Source organism: Vigna angularis, chromosome 6 (genome assembly GCF_016808095.1).
Source record: "Vigna angularis cultivar LongXiaoDou No.4 chromosome 6, ASM1680809v1, whole genome shotgun sequence".
Classification (NCBI taxonomy): domain Eukaryota; kingdom Viridiplantae; phylum Streptophyta; class Magnoliopsida; order Fabales; family Fabaceae; genus Vigna; species Vigna angularis.
Genome location: NC_068975.1, coordinates 30,205,044 through 30,232,845, shown reverse-complemented (window position 1 = coordinate 30,232,845; position 27,802 = coordinate 30,205,044). Strand labels below are relative to the sequence as shown.

The 27,802-nt window shown below is 35.0% G+C and overlaps 3 protein-coding genes, 1 long non-coding RNA gene and 1 pseudogene across 4 annotated transcripts; 4 read left to right on the top strand and 1 right to left on the bottom strand.

The window, feature by feature from the left end:
- The first annotated feature begins 302 nt into the window (after positions 1-302).
- Positions 303-6,295, top strand: LOC108341056 (pleckstrin homology domain-containing protein 1). Its single transcript, XM_052878673.1, has 3 exons — positions 303-941; positions 5,616-5,685; positions 6,239-6,295. The coding sequence occupies exon 1, from the start codon at positions 469-471 to the stop codon at positions 907-909; it is 441 nt and encodes a 146-aa protein (XP_052734633.1). The 5' UTR covers positions 303-468; the 3' UTR covers positions 910-941; positions 5,616-5,685; positions 6,239-6,295.
- Positions 4,965-9,072, top strand: LOC108343551 (uncharacterized). Its single transcript, XM_017581901.2, has 7 exons — positions 4,965-5,451; positions 5,616-5,685; positions 6,239-6,294; positions 6,443-6,518; positions 6,645-6,681; positions 8,583-8,697; positions 8,777-9,072. Exons 1-7 carry the CDS (start codon positions 5,147-5,149, stop codon positions 9,015-9,017), a joined length of 900 nt encoding a protein of 299 aa, XP_017437390.1. The 5' UTR covers positions 4,965-5,146; the 3' UTR covers positions 9,018-9,072.
- Positions 9,073-10,387: 1,315 nt separating this feature from the next.
- LOC108343386 (actin-depolymerizing factor 2) lies at positions 10,388-12,304 on the top strand. The gene is made up of 3 exons (XM_052879684.1): positions 10,388-10,549; positions 11,497-11,762; positions 11,844-12,304. Exons 1-3 carry the CDS (start codon positions 10,547-10,549, stop codon positions 11,992-11,994), a joined length of 420 nt encoding a protein of 139 aa, XP_052735644.1. The 5' UTR covers positions 10,388-10,546; the 3' UTR covers positions 11,995-12,304.
- A 3,446-nt stretch (positions 12,305-15,750) lies between these two features.
- Positions 15,751-16,814, bottom strand: LOC128197320 (uncharacterized). Its single transcript, XR_008249714.1, has 2 exons — positions 16,671-16,814; positions 15,751-16,597 (listed from the first exon to the last, which is right to left on the bottom strand). It is a non-coding gene; the product is annotated as an uncharacterized LOC128197320 (long non-coding RNA).
- A 2,216-nt stretch (positions 16,815-19,030) lies between these two features.
- LOC108341603 (uncharacterized) lies at positions 19,031-27,542 on the top strand (annotated as a pseudogene).
- The last annotated feature ends 260 nt before the right edge of the window (positions 27,543-27,802 follow it).

The window sequence follows — 27,802 nt, the reverse complement described above, 5'->3', positions numbered from 1 at the left end:
GACTAAGCTGAGTGGTGTTGAACCGAACTAAACCAAACTAAAACGAACCAAATCAAACCGAATCCAATCGAGCCTAACCAAACCAAATTGAAACAAAACTACTCAAATCGAGTCTAAACCTACCGAATCTAACCGAAGCTAACGTATTAATATCAATACATTTTAAATATTACATATAAAAAATTATTGTGATGATATAGTTATATATGAAAAATATTGCAATTTAAAATATAACATACTCATTAATTTGGATTAGTTTGTTAAACTTTTCTTATGAGTATTGGATCACCCAATATCTATTTTGGCATTTTCCTCTTGTACAAAGGTTCCAACTTTTGGTTTGGTGCCTTGTGGTCACCCTAGAAAGCCAGTGGCCAGAGACCAAGCGGTGTGAGTGAGTGGTTTCTCCTTGTTTGTTCTCTGCTCTTATTCTCCCTCTGTCTCTCCACACTTTCATCTTCGACTCTGATGGCGAGCCTGTGGCGCGCGGCGACCGGCATGTCTGACAATTCCACCGACTACGACGGCGTCGAGTTCTGGTCCAACCCTGAGCGAACCGGCTGGCTAACCAAGCAAGGCGAGTACATCAAGACTTGGCGTCGCCGTTGGTTCGTCCTTAAACAGGGAAAACTCTTCTGGTTCAAGGATTCCGCCGTTACACGCGCCTCTCGGCCACGCGGCGTCGTTCCCGTCGCCACGTGTCTCACTGTCAAAGGCGCCGAAGACATCCTTAACAAGCCCAACGCTTTCGAGCTTTCCACGCGCTCCGATACTATGTACTTCATCGCTGATTCCGAGAAGGAGAAGGAAGACTGGATCAACTCCATCGGTCGCTCCATCGTCCAGCACTCCAGATCCGTCACCGATTCCGAGATCGTCGATTATGATAGCAACTCCGGAAAGCGCTGACCACGACCTCTGCAATTCACTTGCCTCTTTCGGTGAATTCTTCTTTTTCCTTTTTTTCACTCTGTTTGTGTATATTATAATGGTTATAATTATGACTTTAATAGCCGATCGTTCGCGTTCTCACGAGGGAACTCTGTTTAAGTACTTTAACTGCTATCAAATTGTAATGTTTTTGGGTTTTGTGGATTGGACCAATCTTTTCAATATTGTTTCTGAATTTCACTCCTTCACATCAAATTCAGTTTAGTTTCATTATTGGCTAATATCTTTGTGCTCTAGAAATTGAGATCGTTTATATATCAGTGAGAAGGTGAACAACATGATTTGAGTTTCAATTGTGTTCAATTATTCTTGAGGAAATCCGGTTGCAGTGCGTTGCCCTCAGCGAAAGTGTGAACTCACATTAGCCTCCTCTGCCTACTAAATTGGATAAAATATATATATAAGATGCTTCATGGATAAATATCGTGTAGTATCGGATTCTTTTTGGTTAAGAAAAAGTGATGGGTTGAATCGATGTTTTAGATATACATTTAAGCCATTCCCATTTCTAGGACAAGGCATCATTATAGAGAGGATGGGACAGTAACATGAGAAGAATAAAAGAGGGATGCATGTGAGACTTATCCCTAAAATTTGAGCTGACAATTGTCGAGCATCCTTTTCTATTCTGACACCATTTCCTATATTGTTGGCCTACGAAGCCTTTTGAAGCTCTTAAGTGCCTTTGTGACTTTCGACGTTGCTGTTGTCACTTAAGCTCTTAACTCCTATTCTATTCTGGTTGCTGTTAAAACTAATATGCATTGTGGTATGGTTACTTGAATACCAAATTTTGCTTATTGTTATGTTTCCTTGTTAGTTAAGACTTGACTGTGGTTCTAATGTCATATAGTTTATCTCTAGTGGAAAATACAGATTCTTTCATGAAGATTATCTATTTTAGTAGTTAATTTCTTTTGCACTAAACTATTTTATTAGTGGCTGACTTTTTAAATATAAATGTTATGCATTTGACCAAAAGATTAATTGCTGTAAGGGTGGTCCTGTTGGGAACTCAGTACCGTCCTGAAATCTATTACTGGATGAAGGGGATGCTACTGATTCAAATGTTAGGTTCATACCGACAGATCGCATCATGTCTTTAATTTCTTTAACCAGTTTACTCATTGTGGGCCTGTCGACTCCTGACTCTTTAAGACACTCCATTGCAAGGTCCACAAACTTCTCACCGTTCAGTCTTGATCCTGAACAGATGGCTCGATCAATAATTTGGTGAAGACCATACAAGTCTTTTTTGTCTTATCTATTGTATTCCTGACCACTTCACTGTGTATTTCCCCCGTTCTCATGGATTTTTTGGAGTAATTGGCTCCAGCATTAGCACTCCAAAACTATAGACATCACTCTTTCTGGTCAACCGCTAACTAGTATAATAATCTGGGTTCAAGTAGCCATACATTAACAAATTGGATGCATTCTCATCAGCCGTCACTAAAGTTCAATGAGATTTTCTCCAACACAATATTTTGAAAAGTAGATTTTGCCCCACACAGACGATGTGTTTTCTTTGTCTTGGTATGTGTTGACTGGAAGAGCTTAGATGCTTACATAAATTCATGAAAATTCTGAATTCAGGAAAAAAATTAGATGAAAAATATTTTAAAACTCTACAAAAGCATGCAATCAATCATATTCTACCTCCACGCATTTGCAATATTCCAATTAGTAACTTTGCTGCTGCTTTTATAGTAAAAATTCATAGATGTATAAATACAAACCATTGTTCCTTTAACTTGAGTGGTATCATGATCTTGATGTCCCTGTGTATAATAGGGGGATCAGCATGTTCATGAAGATAAGCCAAACCCCTTGCAGCACCTAGGGCTACTTTCAGCCTTCTGCTCCTGCTCAACGCAATTCTGCATTTACCTGCATACGTGTTATTTTTTATTTGGTAGAGTAAATACCGAGTTATGAGTTTGACAACCACTTACAGATTTGAATATCACATTTATAAAAAAGGAAAACTGGAAATTGGATTTAAGTAAGTTAATTTGTCTTTCAGAAGCAGGTATAGTTTAGTGCTTTGTCAATGTCCTTTGGATGATGCTTAGGAAACTGAATAGTGAGTACTGACCAAAAGATGGATGTAATAATAATACTAATATAGTATGTGCAGTAAGTATCAAGCTGGATATTTAGCTCGTATAGCAGTATGAATATTATTGAAATTCAATTTGGTTAACTTGAAATTCAAGTTATTATTGTTTTGTAAATAAAAATGCTTCTGCCAGGCGTGTCATACTTCTGTATAGGGTGAGAAGTTGACCAGTCATTGGTTGCAAGGTTAAACTTTGTTGTTCTTTTAAGAATAGTTCTCACCCGTCATGTATGTATCTTATTCATAATTCATAGGATTACATTAAAGTTGACAAGAAACATTCAAGACCTTTTCATAATCCCCTTATCCAATATCCTTGGCTTGTGAGAAGTTGTCTGTGTATTTCTTAATTTCCTTGAAAGAGAACTGCCTTGTTGCTTTTACTTGGATCCCAGTTTTCTGCATTTTTGTGAAAATTAATATAAATCCACAGAATTCCTTGTGGCTGTGCAGGAACTGTATAAATAATTAAGGATCCAAAGTATTGCTTCGAGACATCGCTCTTTCTGCCCTTATCTTCTGGCAGAAAGCATAAAACCTGCCAGGATAATAACAATAGCATAACAGAAGAACCCCAATTGCTACTCCAATAATTATTGCAGTTCTTGATAAATTACTTGACTGCTTGGGTACTTTATTATGAGGAAGAAGATTGACAAATTAGTACTAGTATTTCTGTCTCTAGATAATGGGCGAAAAAGTCATCATCTGAATATAATATTTAATTATTAAAAGAGACCGTCAGGTAAAAACCATTATTTTTCCAAAATTTATATGCATAATTTTCTTAAACAATTTATGTATCATGATGAACTTAGAATGCTCCAACTTGGTATTCAGGTTCCTTTCTAGCAGAATAACGATTCAAAGAAAGTCTTTTTGCTTTTTATGACGAAGAGTTACAGTTCTAATCATTTTAACTGCAGAAAAAAAAATGATCTCTGAATCTCTGAAAAAAGTAGAGAAGCTGACAAATAAACAGGAGAAGATATATTCATATGAATGGCATATATCATACCCGCCATTAGCAATTTCATCAGTGCTATTTTAAATGTGTATGTCACAATCGTTGTGGCTGGAGAACTGTTAAAAAGTAAGGTTGTTTTCTTCTAAGTTGTACATGTATGATTTATTCTATCCTCAAATATTGTATGCATCATTGTCTTCTCTTATTTTTCATTGCTGTGTAAAAAATATAAGCTTGAAGTCTTTTATGGGATAAAAAGGAACTAATGTCTTTTGTTTCTCCGTTTGTGTTTCTCATACGTAAGACTCGAACCCTCGTTGAACAAATTCCAAACTGTATGTTACCTTAAATATTTGAAATTAAAAATCACAAAAATGGATTTTCCTCTAATCCATGGTTCCAATGAAAGTAGGAGAACTTCATTCATGTATGTAATCCAACAAACACGTGATTAAGAGGGGTAACTTTGTAACAATAGAAATGTAAACGTCCAGAAAAGGTTTAATATTTTTTCAATCACTGCTTATTAATTTTGAGTTATAAATTACTTTTTAATTTTGGAATAGGTTTATCGAATGTAAATATTTTATTTTATATTCATACAAAGCTAATTTTTAAATTAATTATTAAATTATACGTCTTTATATAATAAAAAATTACCCCTGCAAACGTATATTATTATTATTATTATTATGAAAAGAAGAAAATATTTGTTTCTCAAAAGAAATTAGAACTTAGACAACTGAAAAATAAATAAACTTAAAATATGAATATTATTTTCAATAAATATAATTAAAGATAATAGACTGTTTTATATAAATAAAAATTTAAGAAAATGTAACCACCATCTTTAATCAGTATAAAATTATGCATTTTAAGTATATTTCATTTTGAAAGAACTACAGTGAAGCAACCAACGAAGTCAATCAAATAATTAGAAAAGAAAAAGTGAGTTAATAACAGAGTAACGAAGAGCAAAAGAAAAACATAAACGAGAGTTGAGTAATTGAGTTCCTTAGTGGCGCTCACAAATTGTTTAGAGATCCCATTAAACAGGGGAAGCAAAAACAGCGTTGAACACAGTAACAGAAAGCGATTGCGAGAAGATGGAGGAATCAGAATCGACGATTGACAAGGTGGTGGAGGAGGTGGAAAAGGTGAAGAAGGAATGGGATGAAACGTACAGGAAAACGCAGAAACATATCGAGGCAATCGCAGAATATGGAAAATCAGGAAGAGAGAAAGAGGAGAAAAATTCGCTCGCTAGGTTGAACGGGATCGCTCAGGATGGCTTGTCACTCCTCTCTTCCTTTCTCTTCACTCTCGATCTTCTCGCCCCTCAGTTGCCCTCCCCGCCGGAGGTCAAATCTGCACGCGCATTGCTTCAATCCTGGAAAACCCTAACTCAAAAGTACCGCCCACACTCTTCCTGAAATGGAGATTAAATTCGTGTTTGTTTGTTTGTTGGCTTTTGAATTGATTGAATAGTGCATTGATTTGAATTAGTGGTGGTGGATTGTCAGTTTATTATTTTTTAATTTCTGTTGATAGTGTTTATTTTTTTTAATTGAACAGTTTGCGGCTGAATCTGAGGAATGCCAATTTGCAAGCAAAGGCTAACTTGAGGAAAACTGCTCAGGAGGAGGCAATATACTTACTTTTTCTATTTAATTTTTGTGATGTTATTTGGAAGGTTTTCTAGTCTTATCGATAACCGCCCTGCTGAATCTATATTACTATTTAGCTATTTGAATAAACTTCTGCGGTAGTTACTGTAGTAGAAGATTTGGATAAACTTCTCCATAAGTTTCCGTTGTTGAAAGATTATGGAGTTATTTATATAAACTTCTCAACACATGCTTAAAAAGGAAAATAAGAAGAAAAAATTAAATGAGTTTTTTTTTTTTAAGTTAAAACTTAGTTTTAGCTTATGAATAAACCAGTTTATAAAATCTCTCATGTTAGCTTCTGTAAAAGATATTATTAACTTCTACGCAAGTTAAGACTAACTAATATCAAAACTCATTTCATTATTCTTCCTTTTGAATATTTTTTTCTCGTAAAAAGTGTTTACAAGTAAATTTATTGAAACAGGTCCTGTCTTGACCGCAAACATGTTGTATTGTGATCATGGAGTTGTGTGAATTGTGTTTCTTTACATTGTGCTGTGCAACTTTTTTTGTTTCTTTATGGTGCAGAGAGAACTACTTCTAGGTGGTGGAGAAGAGTCCACTGCTCGCAGGCGCAATTTACAGTATGTCCTTGGTGTCTCATTTGGCTGGGATTAAATTTTGCTTTGCGTATTTTATTTATTTATTATTTAGTGCCATTTCAATAGAAAATTCAGTTGGCATGATGCCATGATGAAGTATTTTTGTCTTCTAAATTGTGTGGCCTTCCAGGACAAAAGCTGGAATGACATCTGCTGCAGAAAGCATCACAGAAAGCCTTCGTCGAACTCGTCAGTTGATGGTTCAGGTTAGTTGTTAGGTATATTTTTTCGCTAAATTTATAGTTTAATTGTTCTCTCTAGTCCTCTGTAAAATTTGACCCTTTTTAGTATGCTGATTATCATATTCATCATATCTCTTCTGCCTTGATTAGGAGGTTGAAAGAAACACAAGCACACTTATGACTCTTGGTATGTACTTTTTCCTCCCTCTCTCCCTGTTTATATTGATGACGGCTTTTTTATCTCTCCAATTGTACTTTAAGTTTCCATTGGTTTTAAATCATGTTATCTTGGGTGTGTGTGAAATTTATCTGATGACTAATAAAAATGTTTAAAAGAATTTTAAGCTGGCCAAAATCAGCCAGTTGGACTGGAAGAAAGAAGGTTGCAGGCAATGAGTTTCATATTAGCTGGCGGCTGTTGTGTTTATAGCTCCAGGTTGCTCAATGTCATGATTTTAAAGCCTTCTTTTCTTTTGAAATCAATCTTCGTGTCCACCCCCACAATATTCAAGGCCCTCAAGTTTTCTAGATTTGAAAGTTTTATAAGAAATTGATGGGATTAATTATTACTATGAATTTTTCACATTCTCGTTCTACCACTACTAGTGAATGTAGTGCAGTGGAACTAAAATATTTGTTAATAAATTGAAAGATTCCATGAAAATCAAGATTATGCTTAGCGTCTTGGATTAATATAATGTGAACAGAGCACTATGGTGACACTGATATGGATCATAAAAACAATCTTTGTTACCTCCTCCCTGTCTTGAATTACTTTTGGGCCCAATCAATTTTCATTTAGCATAACTGCCTTTCCCCTCTAGTCTATGTTTGTCCCACTTCCCTCTTTTCTGGAATTTTCTAAGAATCAAATCCTTCTAACCACAAATCAAGTTACATATCCTTGAAAAAAAAGCTCTTGAAACTGAATATTGAAGAAAATAAAGTCGAAAAATCTTGGTGGCCTGTTCAATTTCTATGACATCATCTATTAGGTGGAACTTGTTAAAGGTTTATAAAGTTTCCTTGATCGTTTGTTTGCTAGAATTGACAATTTGGAGCATTTATATGTTGAAAGTGTACTCAATCAGCCTCAAATTTTGAGCCTTAAAGCAAAGTATGCTGTTGTGCCATTACTGTGTGAACTGAAGCTTAAAGGTATTATAGTTTGGATTTACAAATGTGAAATTAAATGGTCAGTTTCTCTAGGCATGCCATTTTGATGAGGATAATAAATTGTTTTTTAATTTCACAAGGTAAGACACACCTTTGGCAGATAATAATTAGTGGAACGTAAAGAGTTAGAATGAAAGGATAAGAGACATCATTCCTTTTCCTCCTTGGATTTAAGAAAAGAGAGGTCGAACATTTAAGTTGTATCCCAAATTTTGACCAGCTCAAAATGGAGGCTGGAAGGGAATACGAGGGATACTTTTTTTATCATTATTAAAAGTACACAAAAAAATTGCTAATAACCTTTACTTTCTTTCACCTTCCTTTAACCATCCCACCTGATTCAAAAATAGATTTGAGCTTTTTGTATGATTTGACATAGATTGTGTTTGAGGATATTCTATAGGGCTACAATAACGATAACATTAGTAACTTTACACACTTGTATATTAATCTGCTAACAGTTCCCAGGGGACATTGTTAAGTACTTGGTAGATAACTGTGTTTGGCTAACCTATCTGGTTCAATTTTTTTTTATACTTGGAGCTAATTTTTTTAGTCAGTTATGACCACTGATTGATAAGTTCATCTGATTTTTATGCTACCAAATAACAATGACATATTTTACAGTTTTGAAATTTGAATTGCATATAGCTCCTTATGCCCAGAATATTATATTATGCATATTATATTTGCATGTGCCTGATTCTTTTACCTTCCCTGTGACGTATTTATTATGTAAAGATGTTTCTTTGTTCTCTGGTTGTGCTGGAGTTATTGTTAAAAATTTAAGTTCAATAATATTGTTTTTGATGAACTGAGATGCTGGAATTATTTCCACTAATATGATTACGGGACAGTGAATTAATAGGGTTGTTCTGGATATTTGTTTGGCAAAATTGTTTTGGTATATAGATGAATCAACTGGAGTGTTAAAGAAGGCTGAAAGTGAATATAAAGGGCACCGCTCTTTGTTCATGAGAACACGAAATCTCCTCTCCGTAATGCAACGTCAAGATGTCATGGACAGGTATGGAAACAGTTTATTTTAGTATCCACCCCATTTGTTGTTCCTGAATGTTATTACTAACAATTAACTATTTGAATAGGTTGATTCTTGGGATTGGCTTTTTCTTATTCTCCCTTGCTGTTCTTTATGTTGTTTCCAAGCGGATTGGACTACTTACGTTGCAGAGAAAGATTACTGAGGCAATAAAAGCTGGTGTTGTGGGACAAGCAGACCTAAGACCCCAAGCTGTTGCAGGGAACGTGAATCTGCATCAAGTCAGAGTGGATCATGTTCATAATATAGAGGCTCCTTTAGAACAAAGAATACATGATGAACTATGATGATATGTAAGCAATATACTCATGTTGTCAATGTTTATTTATTTACATTTAGAGAGATCCTATACCCTCAACACAACTTCAGCACCCTCTTAATTGCTTAAAGATGACAAAAGTAAAAGTATTAGCAATCTTGATAGTTCAAAAAGCCTTTTAATACCTTTTGTTTAGAAGAGGATTATTTGTTGATCTGTTATAATGAATTAAAAAATTCTCTCTAGTTATTTTAGTCCCGCCACAGACCTTTCAGCATGAGCAAGCCATAATTGTTGGCGAGCTGTCTCTGCCTGCTTTTTCATGCACCTATACTTGTCTCCTACACATAAACTATATTTAAGATCTGAAACTGACATGAAATTTAGAAAGCATCATATAATAACATCAGTGCCACAATAATTTCGACATACTTATCAAAATAAATAAAACTGAGTTCACATGCAATGAATCCGTTATCATAAATTCCAAAGTCGTGATTACAACATAAACAAATGTCATTAAAAATAAAACAAAATGTAAGGCTTACATCCTCGTGCACATAAACTTGTGTGATGTTTAACTTGTCCTCTCTCCAAGTCTTGAGTTAATTTGAGGTAAATATCCGACCCTACTAGGAACAAGCAAAGCTTTGTTTTTCTAGTGAAAAAACCGCTTCTGGCTTGGGTATTGCGTTGAAGAAATTGTCAATTAGGCGATAATTACTTGAATTATCTCCAATTTTTTATAAACAAAATATTCTATTTAACTTTGATTAAAAATATATACAATTTTACGGCAAGAATAACAACTCACGTAGATTCTATTCTTTATACAAATTGGGTAGATTAAACAAATCAAATAAGAGACAAATTATCAAGCAATATAAATATTTGAATGCTTGCTTAATACATAAAATAATAAGAATCTTAGTTGAATTAGTTTTTATGTTGTAAAATGGTAAACTCTTATTGCATACCGATGTGCAAATATTTTACACTCATGCTCAAAATACTTTTACAATATCTTGTTAGAAATTCACTGTTGAGAACAGTGTTCGTGAAAGAATTGTTAAGAAGGATAAATTTCTTAAATGAATGTTAAAGCTGGAAAAAGTATAAAGAGTGGGTAAATTTGTATAGATGAATATGATTGAGTTGATTAACCTAATAATGGATTGGGAGGGGGAGATTATTATGTTTGGTAGAATTTGGGAGGTGGAAAGATCGGATGTTAGGTGGAACCAGGTCAGGAGACGACACATTTGGTCGGGAAGACCGTGAAATTTACGGGACAAATAAACGCATCTGATAGAAATGGGCCCGCAAGACCCAAGCAGGCCCATTGGGCTAACGAAAAGTAAAGGCACACGCTGCGGATATTAATAATTTTGTGACGCTCCACCACACCACAGTTCTCATTCCCCCTTTCCTCTCCGAACCCTCGATCATTGAGAGAAACACACGCACACGCTCTCTCTCTTTCTCTCTCTCACGCGCTCCTATATCCGCTCCCCCACCGTCGCTCTCTCCAACGACCGCAAAACCATCGTCATCTCCATGGTCAGTTTGTCTAATTTTCTCTTTATCCTTTCTCCGTTTCGATTGCCGATTTGTTCTCACACATGAACTACTAAATCCGCCAATCTCCACTTTTTTTTTTATTTTTATTTATGTGGCGTTGGATTTTCTGAGCTGGATTCCTATTTGATCTGACCGTGGCACTTAAACGATGTCTTTTTTTGTGTTTTTTGTTCAAAAATATAAAATCGTGTCGTGTTCAGATCTGATTTCGGTGTTTCGGTTTATTTTTCATTTTTTCCAAATTGATAGGTTATTGTCATAATTTTAATTCTAATTACAATTTAAACAGCTTACGATGTGTGATGTGTTTGATCTGCGGGGAAATCGGTTTTGGGATCTGACGCATGGGTTTGGTTTTATTTATTTTAATTTTATGGGATGAGCTTGTGGATTTAACTTCTTCTATGCGGTGAAGAATTTTCAATTAAAGCATATATTCTTTTTTTAACATATATTCTTATTCCTTTTTACATTATTCTTACGCTGTTATTAGATTTAATATGTCACGGTTCTTTTATAAGATTCATTAATGAATGAATATGATTTATTTTGGTATTGAAGATGACGCGACAAACATAACACGGCTTTTTACTGATGTTTTTCTCCTTTGGCACTAATCTTTGTTTGCTTCTAGCTCCTTGATTTGGACTATACTGTGTTTCTACGAGTGTTGTAGTATTTACTTTGTTTTGTTCGCTACATATTTCTTCTATTGCATTTCATTGTCCTCAATCTCTGAATTTACTCTCTATTTTGTAACCATTTTTACCTTTATTTTGGATACGTTTCAACTTTAATATGTTAGGACTCATTTGTTTCATTCTTTCTTGGAGTAACTATTTGAATCGAAAAAAAAAAGATATTTTTTATTCAAATACTCGGTGTTGATGGTCGTGGTGTGTGGCTGCAACTTTGCAATTCAATAGGCAAACGCAGCATCAGGTATGGCAGTCCATGATGACTGCAAGTTAAGGTTTTTGGAGCTTAAGGCCAAGAGGACGCACCGTTTCATAGTTTTTAAGATTGAGGAGCAGCAGAAGCAAGTCATTGTGGAGAAGCTTGGTGAGCCAAACCAAGGCTATGAAGATTTTGCTAGTAGCCTTCCTGCTGACGAGTGCCGCTATGCTGTTTATGATTTTGAGTTCATGACTGAAGGGAATGTCCCTAAAAGCAGAATTTTTTTCATTGCGTGGTAATTTTTGCTTTTGAATATACACACAGTTTTCCCTGCCCTGTTTCCATCTGCATTAATTTTGATGCTTTCTGTTCGTAGGTCTCCTGATACATCAAGGGTCAGGAGCAAGATGATTTATGCAAGCTCCAAAGACAGATTCAAAAGGGAGCTGGATGGTATTCAAGTAGAGTTGCAAGCAACTGATCCCACTGAGATGGGTCTTGATGTGTTCAAAAGCCGTGCCAACTAAATGATTATATAAATATTACGCTTTCTGGTGGGAGCACCCCTTAAGCCTTAGTTACTCATATGGAAATATCCTAGTTTGTGGGATGGATGGTCAACTTGGGTAGTTATGGTCCCAAACTCTCAATTTTCCAAGTTGTGGAATAAATTCTACTGCACCTTTTGACAACCTTTGCTTGTTCCAGTGTATTTTATTATGATTTGTGATTTATACAACCTTTGCGTTTGAGTGGTATTTTAGTGGTCTTTATCCAATGCTAGTTGAATTTGTAATTGTTTTGTGTGATCAGACAAAAAATGGGGTTCTTCACTTATTGACTCGTGTCATCTACTAATGTTCTGTGACTTTTTTTGTATGGGCGGACAAAGGCCTTTTATTCATGCTATATATCCCTTTCTTGTTTTTGTGGTTTGGTGAAAGAAGATTTTGTTCAATTGGTATTGGTTGTGTATTGTTAGTTGAAACCAGACCACTTCCCCATTCCAAACATACTTACAAATGAGGTGGAACAAAAACAAAATCTTATCTTCAATTTCCTATCAAATGGAGCACACCCTTTCCTTACACAAAATGTCCTAACATATAATGTTTTATTCAAATATATTAAATTTATTTGATTCTTAAATTTCAATCCAAATACAAATTAAATGATTTTCTTGACATCAAATTTTAATTAATCCGTAAAAGATTAAATGTGGTAATTTCATTTGTTTTTCTAACTTGTATTGAATTGTTGTCTTTTTGTTTTATTATAATTATATTAGTAATAATCATACATTACAAATAAAAAAAGGTTTCGCAACAATTTTTTACCAGAAATAGAAAAAATATTTCTGATAATATATGTTTATTTTTACTCATTTTTTCTATCTTTTACCTATTTTAATAAATCTCAGTTTTCTTCTTTTATTATTTTCTCTCGTTCGCTTTTTACCATATCATCCAAATACTTTATAAAAGCACAAATAAGGAGTAAACAAAAAAAAACTTTGGAACTTTACTATATAGAAATTGTCACGACACAGTAATGGCTTAATACCAATTTTGGTTTCAATTTTTGTCAGTTTTATTCGAAATGGTCCTAAAATTTTTGTTTTTGTTCAATGTTGTCCTAAATAATATAATTTATGTTCAATTTAGTCCTTTTTGCAGATGGCGTTTAAATCGTTAACGGCTGTCCAGTGCAATAAATGAGACATCATCCTTGACATGTCATCATCATCTCCTACCTCTAGAAGCCCTAATTTCCCTACACATAAACCCTAGCCACCACCTAACCCTAACTGCCGCCACCAAAGTCACGACCAACCACCATCTTCGCACCTCCATCATCTTCTCCGTCCAACAACCACCCAAAAACACCACCCATAGCCACCTACCAGCACCTTCATTGGCGTCATCTGTGCATCCAACAACAACCACCACGGAACCCATTATCGCAAATCAAATGAACCCAAAACGAAAAAACAAATTCATGTAAAAACAGAAAAGAACCCTCATTCCAAGTTCAGAAACCCTAACATTCCCAATCTGAACCCTCATCCCCCACTTCGCAAAACCCAAAACCCAGACTTGCAAGGAAGAACAAAATCCCTAGCCACTCACAAAACAGAGAAGAACCAAGAATTTCCCAAATCAATTTTGAAACAAAAATTATATATTCTAATTTACAAAAACCAGATAACACAACAAAAACCCCCAAATCGAAACCCTCAATCGCGAGTCCTATTGTCGCGAAACCGCCTGAGAATGGTGGGCTTCTCGCATCGCGACTACGTTGGAGATCGAACCTTCGCGGAGGCACTGCCGTTGCAACCCTCATCGCGTCGCGAGAAAGGAGTTCGCTCTCATTTCTGCAAAACTCTGACAGACCCACTATGGTCAATTGGACCATCACAAGCTTCGGTTTTTCTCTGGCGGTGCAGGCGTAAGGAAGTCTTTCCTCCTTGCATTCAGAAACCCTAATTTTTTGGGTGGGAAAGGGGCTACCACATGGCAAGGCAGGTCACCAGTTAAATGACATGACATTCACTTATTGCACAGTTGGACAGTGTGCAGTTAACGATTTAAACGCCATCTACAAAAAGGAATAAATTGAACATAAATTACATTCTTTAGGACAACATCGAATAGAAAAAAAAAATTAGGACATTTTGAATAAAGCTGACAAAAATTGGGACCAAAATTAGTATTAAGCTTTAAATAATTGTTAAACACAATTCAATTTTTTTAGTTGATGATATGAAGTATTTCAGCTTGTAATGGTAAATAACCTATACTAATGAATATCAAACTCCAGTCGATTTTGATAAGGAATATTTGTTTATTATGTGTTTTTCTCCAAATCAATTGGAACTTAAGTAAAATAAAATGGGAGAAAAAAAAAGCTTTTGGAAACAAAAATTCATTCAGTGTTTTATTTGGGAAAAATAGTAGAGTTTGTGTCTTCATTCATTTTATATCGTCTCATGCTTTTATTTTTAGAAAAACATGGAAGAGTTGTACTTGTCTTTTTTTAGCAAATTCATTTGATTTAAGAAAAACATGGGAATTTGAGAATATTTGTCAAGTTAGAGGAATAATCGAGTATTAAGAAATAGTTACAAAATACCGTATTATACAAATGATAACATAGTTAATTTAACATTTGTCTCTATTTTAATTTAAATGGATTTGTGTATTATTTAAGTTATATTTCAACTATACTAGTGTATATAAGACTTTTTATTTAGAGTCTATAATATAAGAAAATGTTGGGGAATTCAAATGTGAATTAGTCTCACATTGGACAGTGAGAACACTATATAAAAGTAAAAAAATCTATTAACTTATTGTCTTAAAGGTTTGGGTAGAAAGTAATATCAATTTCTTATATGATTGAGTTTCAATATTATTGGTCTTTGTATCTCTATGGTGAAATTACTCAAATTTTGAAAAGTTTTGAAATAAACAAGTAACAAGATTTTCAAATTGAAATCTCTATTTTGAAAAATATCATACAGAAAAGTTTTAACTTATTCGATTTTTGTGTTAATTGATAAATGTTTTTCCAAAAAACTAATCAAACATTTGAAACTTATATTCAATAAGTTTCAAAGTTTATTTAGTAATAACTTTTCAACTGTATCTCGTAATTTTAAGTGTATTAAGGAATAACTTTTCAACTGTATTTCTTAATTTTAATAATTCTTTTTACACCATACAACATTTAAGTCAATTTTAGATTATGCAAATGAGTCTTATAGATGGTATAATGTTATTACTAAATTTAATAAGAAAATTATATATGTTCTAACCATATCATATAATATTATCACGGATTTATTATTTATTTTTTATTATTTATTTATTATTATAGTGATGTATTTTAAATTTAAAAAGAAAATTATATGTATGGTGTGTTAAAATATATAAAAAAATTCATGTTAACGTATTATTGCCCATAAATAATACAGCAAAGTGCTTAAAAAATAAAAATTGCAGAGGAAGCACATTAAGTTTGAATTTATCCAATAATTTTCTTTTAAAGTTACTTTTTTTTCATACAAATTCTCTTAAAGAATCAAAGATCTCGTATCATATATGACATGACCCATGGCAAGACTTTAGAACTTAATCTAATCACCTCTAAATAATAAAAAAGTTAATTAAAAGTGTGTAATTGTTTATTTAACTTAAAGGTTTAATAGTCTATCGTTGAATAATGTCAATTCAGTCCCCTATTTTAAAAATGTTTGAAATGTGTCATGACTTATTAAATTTTGCGTCAAATTCATCCCTTCCATTAAATATAACCAAACGAAGTTAATGGGTGATGATCTGGCAACAGTTAGTGCTAACGTGTCATTATTTAGTTGTGTGTTGACGTGTTATTTAATCCCTCTTGCCAAGTCAGTTTTGCCTTCTCCACAGAAATCCTAATTTCTACCTAGACACAAACCCTTGTGATGTCACGTGAACCCTAGCCGCTGCCGCTACCCAACCAACCTTGCCCCGCGACGCAACCGTGAAGACACCATCAACGCCACCACCAACCCTGTTCGTCTTCACCCTAGACGCCACCATAGGTTCATCTTCTTGCGCAACCTTCCACCACGCCAAAAACCTCCATGGAAACCCCAAACGCAACCCAGCAGCGCCTCCCTTGCAGCAACCTAACCCTGCAATACTAAACCACGAAACAACACCAACCTTCATCTTCAACCCCAAATTGCGATGCTCCGCATTCACCATCAAAGTCGCGAGCCTCCACCTTCTTGCTAACCAATCCCGATACCTGAAAACAAAAAAAAAAACTAGAAGCCATCACGCAACCATGGCAGCTTCTTAACCATCCCTCCGCCAACCAGCCCCAATCGCGGAAAAAACCCCAATAGCAACTCCACAAGATTCGCTCCAGCATTCATCTTCTTCATCACGAATCTGGAAATTCAGAGAACGCAAAAACCCTTAAGCAACCGCAAGCCTCCGCTGCGCGAGCGTCTTCTCATCCATGCCTCGTGATATCCATGTCGCGCTTCCGTGACCACCACCGCAAGAATCCTCCACTATCATCAACAGAGAGCTCGCGAACTCGCAATCTCCTCGCGCGAGTTTCTTCTTCAACCTGTAGAAAACCATATTCAGAAATCAACCCCCATAGTCGCGATGAACCCTAATCGCGTGAAGCTATTCGAAACCTCCATGGCCAAATCGCCAGTTTTCCTCACACACCACCAGCAACCATCTTTCTTCGTCACGGCACAGGAGCAATCACTAATTCGCAAAATCGAGTTCTAGGCGCAAGAGCTTCCTTTTTCCCAATCTGAAACCCTAATTTTGGGTGGGAAAGGGTCTAACACTTAACAAGGTCTCATTGACCATATTCATTTGAGTCAAAGCTGATTTAACACGTCAGCACGCACACAACTAAATAATGACACGTTACCATTAATTGGTGTCAGATCATCACCCCCATTAACTCTGTCAGATCATCACCCCATTAACTCCGTTTGGTTATATTTAACGAAAGGGACGAATTTGACACAAAATTTAGTAAGTGAAAATACATTTCAAACACTTTTAAAACAGGGAAATAAATTGACATTATTCAACTAAACTGGGGACAAAATATGCTATTAAATTTTAAGTTAATAAACAAGTTTAAAGGAATAATTAACAAATCAAACTCCAACCACTGAACTCATTGATACATCAACCCAAATGACATATGTTACAAGGTTAATTTTGTCTCTTCAAATTTATAAGTATTTTTGAGTTTTTCTTTTTTCTTTAAAAAAAAGTATTTTAAACTTCACAACTCGATTTATTCAAGTAAGTATAATAATTAGTTTGTTAGTGTAATGATTATATATGTTAAGGAATAGACTTTAACATCCTTCCTATCGAGATATATATATTTCGAACTTTCATAAAATCAATTTATAAAATGATATTTACATTCACTTACATACTTAGGATTAAGCACTATGTTCAACAAATAACAAATATCACTAACTCTAAGTGATTTTTAGATTATGTTAAAAGATAGACTTTAAGTTTATACCTACTTATATTATATTATATTATAATAAAGGCGAGACTTTCGAAAATATTAAAATATTCAAAAGATTCTTAAAAAAAAGGTTAAATATGTTTTTAGTCCCTAAACTATTGGCCGTTTCTGGTTTTCGTCCCTCTTTCAAAATAAGGTACAATTTAGTCCTCATTATTTTCGAAACTTTGGTTTTAGTCCTCGAAAACTAAAACCGTTAAAAATGTACTGACGTGGCTAACGGTAGACTGACACAATTTTTTTTCTTGCGTTGAACCTTTTCTCCCTCTCTCTCCCTCGTCTCTTCCTTCCATCTCTCCTCCAACCTCCCCACAGGTATCACCTCCCACCTTTCTGTGAAGTTATCTCTTTAAAAACCCAACTTTTTTTATTGAGCCCATGACCAATTGGTCACCAAGGTACAACTTTATTATTGTGCTAGGGTTCACCCTCCTCATTTGTATTACAGATCCCAAATATTTAAAATAGAAACATTTGGTCTGCCTCCAAAGTTCAAGCTAAATGTTAATTACTTTCCATGATTTCTTCCATTAAGGTGCTATAATTATGGTCTTTTATCATTACAGGATCAACAATGTCTTCACGTTTCTTTCTTTAAATTATTTGTTTGATTTGATTCTGTAATCATCTCTTACAAATCTTATCTTTCCAGTCATAATCAAAATACGGAAGTGAGAATCCTGAGTGCTTTGAATCTCTATTTATTTTTTGTTTTGTAATTCTTGGTCTATTGATGCTTTTAGCTTTATATAATCCTTCTGAACCCTATACTTAAGCATACCTAGCAATGCAGGTTGCAGAACGAACTCTCTTTTTGTGAAATAATGAGCACATTGTTAGCTTAATTGCCCAAAACAAGACTGTAGTATTACCAATCATATTTGAAGCATTGGAGAAAAATATCCAGAGTCATTGGAACCAGGCTGTTCATGGACTGACCGTGAACTTTCAGAAAATGTTCATAGAAATGGATGCAGAATTATTTGAAGAATGTCAGAGACAGTATGCAGAGAGGGAGGCTAAAGCAAAGGATTTAGAAGAGATAATGCAACTTAAAAGTGCAGTTGGATAATCAGTTAGACGTTGTTAGCAATGTCTGCAGATTAAGAATGTTTAATGAAATACTTTCTTGTATTTTTTTTTCACTTACAGAGAGAAATACGGATAATTTTTTCGCACAAAATAGCTTTATAAACCTCAAGATTCAAACTCTTCATCCAAATTTCTGCAGTACATGCATCTTTGCTGATCAATTTTATAATAAATTTTGTACACGCACTACGTTTGATCAGGTTCTTGAACAAGGCTTGTATCAGAGTCCAAGAGGGGACAAACACAAAGGAAAGCGCATGGAGATTATGCAGTGTTGGGCAAGTTGAGCAAGTGAAGATATTGCTATCGATTATTCCCATTTTCTCGTGCACCATCGTTTTCAACACAATCTTAGCACAACCGCAGACATTCTCAGTCCAACAAGGGAGGGCCATGGACACCCATCTCACCAAATCCTTTAACATCCCTCCAGCGTCGCTTCAGGCCAGTTTGGCAAAGGCAACAACGGTTAGCTTCGTGGGTGACGGCAGTCTTAGAACTCGAAGGAGAGGGAAAGGGTATCCCTTTTTGCAGAGGGTGGGGAGGTTGGGTGGAAGATGGAAGGAAGAGACGAGGGAGAGAGAGGGAGAAAAGGTGAGAAAGACTGACTCAACGCAAAAAAAAAAATTGTGTCAGTCTACCGTTAGCCACGTCAGCACATTTTTAACGATGTTAGTTTTCGAGGACTAAAACCAAAGTTTCGAAAAGAATGAAGACTAAATTGTACCCTTATTTTAAAAGAGGGACGAAAACCAGAAACGGCCAATAGTTTAGGGACTAAAAACATGTTTAACCCTAAAAAAAATTGATATAAATAACCTCTGCTGATGGATATATTGTTTACTCGTTTGTTAAAATATTTAAATCGGCACATTTTGCTAAACTTGAAAAGTGCAGAAAATTTTGGAATCTGTATTCTTCGAAAAAAACACAAGATTGTGTATTTTAGAGAGCTAAAAAGCGCGTTTGAAGAGAACGAAGAAGAAGCGTCAGCATGCTGTGCTTCTGCTTCTATCTTTCGGACTGAGATTAGCGAATTCACGGTTGGTAACTCTGTTCAGTTCTCACTAATTTTCTTCCATTCTCCGTGTCTTCAATTTTTCACTCGATCCTATTATGTTCTCTTGTTTCATCTTTTACCAATGCTTATTTCGAGGGTTTCACAGATTCGGAACCTTTTATGTTCCTTCAAATAAAAAAATATATATCTAGAGGTTAGTAATTGAGGGAGATATTGCAGTTGAGCATTTACAAAATGTTAGGTTTAGAATTTAGGGCCATAAATTCGTATCAAGATTAGGTTGAAATGAAAAGCCCTATCACTGATTGTAGTTAATTTATGTTTTATTTTAATTTTTTGGTTGATTAAGAGGTGCAATCACTTGGTATAGGAGGCCTATGTTAGATGGAAGACACCTCTCTCTGCTGTGAACAATTGCCGGATGGGGAATGCATTGAGGTTCAGAAAGACGAAGATGGCGCGCTGATTGAATTGGATTGTCAGAATGGTTTTCCTGAGGGGAGAAAGGAATTTGTTGCACCTGCTGTTGGAATGGAGTTTGAGTCATACGATGATGCTTACAATTATTATATTTGCTATGCCAAGGAGGTGGGGTTTCGTGTACGGGTGAAGAATTCGTGGTTCAAGCGGAATAGCAGAGAGAAGTATGGTGCAGTGCTTTGCTGTAGTAGCCAGGGTTTCAAGAGAATAAAGGATGTTAATCATTTGAGGAAGGAGACGAGAACTGGTTGTCCTGCAATGATAAGGATGAGATTGGTGGAGTCACAGAGATGGCGGGTGCTTGAAGTTATGCTTGAACATAACCACATGTTGGGTGCTAAGATACAGAGGTTGGTTAAGAAGATAGGAACTGGGTTGAAGAGGAAGTCGTTGCCTAGCTCCGAGGGGCAGACGATTAAGTTATATCGTGCACTTGTGATTGACGCGGGAGGTGATGGAATTGCAAACTCCATTGCTAGAGAAGACAGAAGTTTCTGTGAGTTTTCTAATAAGTTGAACCTTAGAAAAGGTGACTCACAGGCCATTTATAATTTCCTCTGCCGAATGCAATTGACTAATCCAAATTTCTTTTACTTGATGGATTTCAATGACGAAGGGCACTTGAGGAATGCATTTTGGGTTGATGCTAGGTCCAGGGCTGCGTGTGGTTATTTTGGCGATGTTATTTATTTTGACAACAGTTACTTGTCAAACAAATATGAAATCCAGTTGGTGACTTTTGTTGGAATAAATCACCATGGTCATTCGGTGTTATTAGGATGTGGTCTCCTTGCAAGTGAAACAACAGAGTCTTATATATGGTTGTTTAGGACATGGGTTAAATGTATGGCGGGATGTTCTCCCCAAACTATTATTACTGACAGGTGCAAGGCTTTGCAGAGAGCAATTGTAGAAGTTTTTCCTAGATGTCGTCATTGTTTTGGCTTGTCATTAATTATGAAAAAGATACCAGAAAAATTGGGAGGTTTGCACAACTATGATGCACTCAGGAAAGCACTGATTAAAGCAGTTTATGAAACATTGAAAGTGATTGAGTTTGAAGCAGCATGGGGATTTATGATTCAACATTTTGGAGTTAGTGATCATGAGTGGCTTCGTTCTCTGTATGAAGATCGAGTTCATTGGGCTCCAGTATTTTTGAAGGACACGTTTTTTGCTGGAATGTCTGCAGCTCGCCCTGGTGAGAACATTACTCCTTTTTTTGATAGATACGTGCACAAACAGACTCCGCTGAAGGAGTTTCTTGATAAGTATGAATTAGCTCTTCACAAGAAGTACAAAGAAGAGTCTTTTGCAGATATTCAATCAAGGAGCTCAAGCCCCTTGCTGAAAACTAGATGTTCCTTTGAATTGCAGCTCTCCAGATTGTACACTAGAGAAATGTTCATGAAATTCCAGTTAGAAGTGGAAGAAGTATATTCTTGTTTTGGTACAACACAGTTACATGTGGATGGTCCCATCATAATTTTCTTGGTCAAGGAGCGTGTTTTGATTGAGGGAAACCGACGGGAGATACGGGATTTTGAAGTTTTGTACAGTAGGACCGTAGGTGAAGTTCGTTGCATCTGTAGTTGCTTTAATTTTTATGGATATCTTTGTCGACATGCACTGTGTGTGCTCAATTTTAATGGGGTTGAAGAGATACCTCACAGATACATTCTTTCGCGATGGAAGAAAGATTACAAGCGTCTTTATGTTCCTGATCACAGCTCTGGTACCGCTGATGATACTGACCGCATTCAATGGTCTAATCGGTTATTTAGAAGTGCCTTGCAAGTTGTTGAGGAGGGTATACTTTCTCTAGATCATTACAATGTAGCGTTACAATCTTTAGAAGAATCATTGAGTAAGGTTCATGATGTAGAGCAGAGACAAGAGTGACCGGCTTTAATGTACGCTAAAAAAATTACTGTTAGTGTTGTTACTTTGTATAACTGCTTAGCGCTGTTTAACTGTGATATTTTTACAATGTCCATAACTTGTATAGCTAAAGATGTTTGAGTTAAACCATAGGTAGTTTCTCACATGTTATTTATTTACGTGGTAGTGGTACTGCTTGCTTCGGTAGTTGATTGAATAATTGACATTCTGTTTCCTAAGTCCTTTTTCTTCTAATTTGCTGTAAGTTAAATGTGTTCAATACATTAATTAGAACTTGATGGACTTAGGAAATTACAAAGTAGTTTTTTTTTTCATAGTTATGGTTTACCAATGTTACAAAGTTGTGTTTTAAATTTGGTTCGACCGAAACCCAGTAAAATCTAACAGAAGATTATTTCTGTTAAAGACTGAATTCGAAAAACCTTAACTATTCAAACTTGTTAGCAATTGGGAATTATGAACATTTGCTCTTGTAGAAAGAGAAACCTTTGGAGAATCCCTGTTTTATTTATTTTCGCTCAATAGTCACCTTTTTCCTTTTCTTCATATTTATGGGATCTTTTAAGTTCTGCTCTTTCTTAGTTTATACAACATATATACTTGTCAATGTTAATTTTATTATGTTGGGTTGCAATTCTCAACATATATTTGTCAGTTCACACCCTTTAATACCTGCTATATATTGCATCAACCTGGAATTGAAATGTTTTTATATTAATTAAGATGTTAAATTAAAATCAGAATAACTTTTATCATATCACCTATTTTAACACATTAATTTATTATTTTTATTTTGTTGTAAGAAAACATTTATTATTTAAAAAAATTAAAACAATGAAAGATTCTCCTCTTTTCAATTTAATCCCAATGGGGGAGTTTATTTCAGTTTTCATATCTGAAGTAGATTTCCTTTCACCTTTTTCTTTTCGAGTAAAAATGTAATATTTTTATTTTATTTTCTTCCATTATATCTTCGCTTGTTCAAACAGAAGGCAACAAAATAGTATAAATTATTTGTGAAAAGCGTAAAATAATTTTTTCTAACTATCAGTCCACGTAGTATGTACAATATGCACACTTTTTATTTTGTGTTGCCAAGTGTTTTTTTTTTGTCATGTGTTATTTGGTAGAGTGATCTAAATATTTTTGTAACAAAATGACAAATAAAAAAATGAACATAACTTTATGAAGAAAAAAAATTAAACATTTATTATTTCATTTTGTATTTTCTTCTTTTAATAAATAGAAAAAATCACTTTTTAATAATTAAATTATCCTAAAAATAAAGGTTGTTAAGTGGTTAATGGAATATCAAGGAATCATTTCTTAAATTAAAATAAGAGAAATCCAAACATCAATGATTTCATGCAGTAGTGAGTTGCAATGAATATTTCATAAAAATAAGAAAAATAACATTTTTTTTTGCAATAGATGCTTATAGAATTTGCAAAAAATAATAATCTATGTTAGTAAAAATGAGAAAAAGAAAATAGATAACAGAAGGAAGAACGCAGTTGGCAGTGAAGAGAAGAGAGCAGAGAAACAGCATTTCGTTCACTGCCACTCTCTCTTTTCTTCTCTTATCTTCTCTGTTACTGTGAGTTTCTATCACTTTCATCGCAACCTAACTTTTACGATTCTCTTTCTCCGCTGCAACCATCTTTTTTTTTTCACCATACTTTCAATCTTTATCTGATTTCCGCCGCTATAGCTTTTGTTTCATTCAATTTTGTTGATTCGTGTGCTCAAACCGCATTATCGCAAACCTAATCGGAATCCCATTTGGTCAATTACTTGATTATGCGTAAAATCCAAATTTCACATACCGTAAATTGTCTATGTCTATTGCTAAAAGTCTTTCTTCTAGCAATGATGGAATTAATGAATATGTAGACAATCAATTTCTGTGAGGGATTTGTTTTTTCGTATCCACACTTGTTTTTCTGCATTCCAAATTCATATGTAAATGTGATGATCAAGTGTTCGTTTAACCGTTTTTGTTTTTAACTTTTTGACTAACTCGGGAATTTTTATTTCTAGTTTTTTTTTTTTATAAAACTGAGACTCATAATGTTGTGAATAAGTTTGGATTAAATGGAATTACTTGAAATTTGAGCTTATGGGCATGGCAAGGCTAACTGACATCTCATACTTGACAGAACTCATGTAAACTCTCTGGCTATGACTGACGATACCATGTGTTCTCCAAGCGACAAGGACTTGTCGCTGAGTCCTAATCTTGATATCACGGTAAAGTTTTGTCTGTGACTTCATGCTCTGTCTTCTGTTGTGCTTTCTGTGAAATCTAAAACTTTTAAGAGCAAGTGTGTTCGGCTCAATTGGTGACTTTTTTGGTTTCTAACTATCATACTGCGGTAGGTCTTGAAGAACCTTAGGCTCTTGATCATTCTTGTATTGATACTCCTGTTAATGCTTGTTAAATGCGTTCAAGGGGTTGTCCCAGTTTTGAGAAAAAGGCACAATGTCATTGGACTGGTGATTTTTTGGCAATTCTGCATTCATATGAATTTCTTGTGAGTTAAATGAGGGAAGAAGTGTATCGATTGTCTCATTGGTGAAGCTTAAATACTTCTTAATTTGTGAAGTATTGGTGTTCTATTCATATCTGATGCCACCAATATATGACCGATATTTCATATGCATATAATCTGCCTAGATACTTACCTAGTGAGGACTCTCTTCTTTTCCTTTGTAGTTTTTATGACCATTACTTGCCGTAGCTAGTTATACTATAAAATGCAATGCCTTTTTTTAATTAAAACAACTGTTTTTGAATATAAAATACAGCAAGTCTCGTTATAAATATTGTGCATGTATGTCAACAAGAAATTATTAATATCTCATCACAAATATCATTCATAGCCCTATATACCTGTTTCATAATAAATTATTGGTGGTCCTCTTCAAATACAAGATAATGATGGAGAGACTTTAGTTTTCCTCTTAGTGGATTATAAATCATTGAAACTAAGATAGATATCTAATGCATTTTTTTATATTGCTTAAGGTCTGGGCGATGAACTTGTGTGGAAGAACTGGTTGAGTTATTGCTTCAAGTATATAATTACAATGTATGGTGAGAGGGGTAGATAAATAAAGGATAATGATTTTGTCTGAACAAATAAAAGAAACCTCATATCAGTTATCAATATAAAAACTTCAAGTTAGGAAACTAACAAGATCATTTGGTGGTCAAATATATTTCAACTTCCCTGTAAAACTTTACTGCTTGCTCAAATTTCTTATTTTGATTTTGAAATATTTTTTCACCTTTTCCAGATAGATGATGGCTCTCCGAACAGTGAACAACTTCTTGACATAGTTGATGAGGGCAACGAGCTTGACAATGAATGTGGACAATTGTTTGAGATTGATGGAAATGGAAGTGAAAATGGGAGGGATGAAACCACAGTAGTTGATAGTCACAGTGGAGAATCTCAAGGGAAAGACTGCCCCCCACCAGTTGTGGGAATGGAGTTTGACACCTATGATGATGCCTACAACTATTACAATACCTATGCCAAGGAAATTGGATTTGCTACTCGAGTTAAATCTTCTTGGACGAAACGTAACAGCAAAGAGAAGCGTGGTGCGGTTCTGTGCTGCAACTGTGAGGGTTTCAAAACAACCAAAGAAGCAAATAGTCACAGGAAAGAAACAAGAACGGGCTGTCTAGCAATGATTAGATTGAGATTAGTGGAATCTAACAGGTGGAGAGTCGATGAAGTCAAGCTTGAGCATAACCATTCATTTGATCCTGAAAGAGCACAAAACTCTAAATCACATAAGAGGATGGACAGTAGGGCAAAAAGAAAAGTTGAGCCAACTCTAGACGTTGAAGTAAGAACAATCAAGTTATATCGAATGCCTGTTGCAGATGCATCAGGTTATGGAAGCTCAAATTCCACTGAAGGTGCAACTAACAACCACATTAATTGTTCCAAGCGTTTGAAACTTAAAAAAGGTGATCCGGAGCTGATTTCAAATTACTTCTGCCGCATTCAATTGACTAATCCTAACTTTTTCTATGTCATGGATCTGAATGATGATGGACAACTGAGGAATGTATTTTGGATTGACTCTAGATCTAGGGCTGCTTATAGTTATTTTGGTGATGTGGTTGCATTTGACTCAACGTGTTTGTCAAACAATTATGAGATTCCTCTTGTTGCATTTGTTGGTGTTAATCACCATGGCAAATCTATTTTGCTAGGATGTGGTCTGCTTGCAGATGAGACATTTGAAACATATATTTGGTTATTTAGGGCATGGCTCACATGTATGACTGGTCGCCCTCCACAAACTATGATCACAAACCAGTGTAAGGCCTTGCAAAGTGCAATTGCTGAGGTTTTCCCGCGAGCTCACCATAGAATTTGTCTATCGCAAGTCATGCAGAGCATTCTTGGGTGTCTTGTGCAGTTTCAGGAGTACGAGGCATTTCAAATTGAACTTACTAAAGTCATATATGACTCTAAAACAGTAGACGAGTTTGAAAGGGCTTGGGATGATCTAACCCAGCATTTTGGAATAAGAAATCACGAAAAGATCCTAACCTTGCATGAGGAACGAGAGCATTGGGCTCCAGTGTACTCCAAAGACACATTTTTTGCTGGAATATCTGATTATGAAAAGGGTGAGTCTGTGGTTCCCTTTTTCAAAGGTCATGTGCATCAACAAACTTCTTTGAAAGAATTTTTTGAGATTTATGAATTAGTTCAGCAGAAAAAACATAAAACCGAAGTTCTTGATGATCTTGAGTCATGCGATTTGAGCTCAATACTGAAGACAAGATGCTACTACGAGTTGCAAATCTCTAAATTGTACACAAATGCTGTATTTAGGAAGTTTCAAGATGAGGTGGTGATGATACCCTCTTGTTTCAGCATCACGCAGACTCAAACTAGTGGCTCTATGGTGACTTACATGGTAAAAGAACGAGAAGTGGAAGACCCTGCAACAGATGCTAGGCATTTTGAAGTCATGTATGATAAAGCTGGAACAGAAGTGCGCTGCATTTGTAGTTGCTTTAATTTCAAGGGCTACCTCTGCAGACATGCCTTGTATATCCTTAATTACAATGGTGTGGAGGAAATTCCATGTCAATACATTTTGTCAAGATGGAGGAAAGATTTTAAGCGTTTGTATGTACCTCATCTTAGTGCTGATAATGTTGATATTAGCAACCCAGTTCAGTGTTTTGATCATTTGTACAAACGTGCCATGCGAGTTGTTGAAGAGGGGATGATGTCCCAAGATCATTATATGGTTTCTTGGCAAGCATTTAAAGAATCTCTGAATAAGATTCGCCTTGTAGCAGACAAGATTGAATAAACAAATCAAAGAATAATGCTAATAATATGTTGTGCATAATTTATTATTCATTTCTTCCTGAAAGCACAGAATGTATTCTTTTTCTGCCAAGCAGATCGTTTGTTTCAACTTTTTGTCATGCAAAGGGGAAGAATTTGTCATTCCATGGTGTTCTTTTTTCCTTAAGTCAAGTTTATTTGTTTCATTGGGTCAAACACTAATGAACGTTCACAAAAACCTACAAATAACACAGCCATTAATTTGATACCCGTAAAGTTCAAATATTTTCTTGTCATCGTCATTGGAAGTTTATAATGGTTCTCTTAAAATGGTTGGATTCAGAGACAATAAAAAAATTAAAAAAAGTAGTGACTTACTCTTTTTTATGGGAGTTTTAATTATTTTAGAGTGATTTGATGCATATGACA

Bases quoted from the DNA above. Each gene is read 5' to 3' on its own strand.
- LOC108341056 (XM_052878673.1), top strand. From the start codon at position 469: ATGGCGAGCCTGTGGCGCGCGGCGACCGGCATGTCTGACAATTCCACC.
- LOC108343551 (XM_017581901.2), top strand. From the start codon at position 5,147: ATGGAGGAATCAGAATCGACGATTGACAAGGTGGTGGAGGAGGTGGAA. The intron at 5,452-5,615 runs GTACCGCCCACA...TTAATTGAACAG, and splicing joins TGGAAAACCCTAACTCAAAA to TTTGCGGCTGAATCTGAGGA. The intron at 6,295-6,442 runs GTATGTCCTTGG...GTGGCCTTCCAG, and splicing joins GCTCGCAGGCGCAATTTACA to GACAAAAGCTGGAATGACAT.
- LOC108343386 (XM_052879684.1), top strand. The intron at 11,763-11,843 runs GTAATTTTTGCT...TTCTGTTCGTAG, and splicing joins AGAATTTTTTTCATTGCGTG to GTCTCCTGATACATCAAGGG.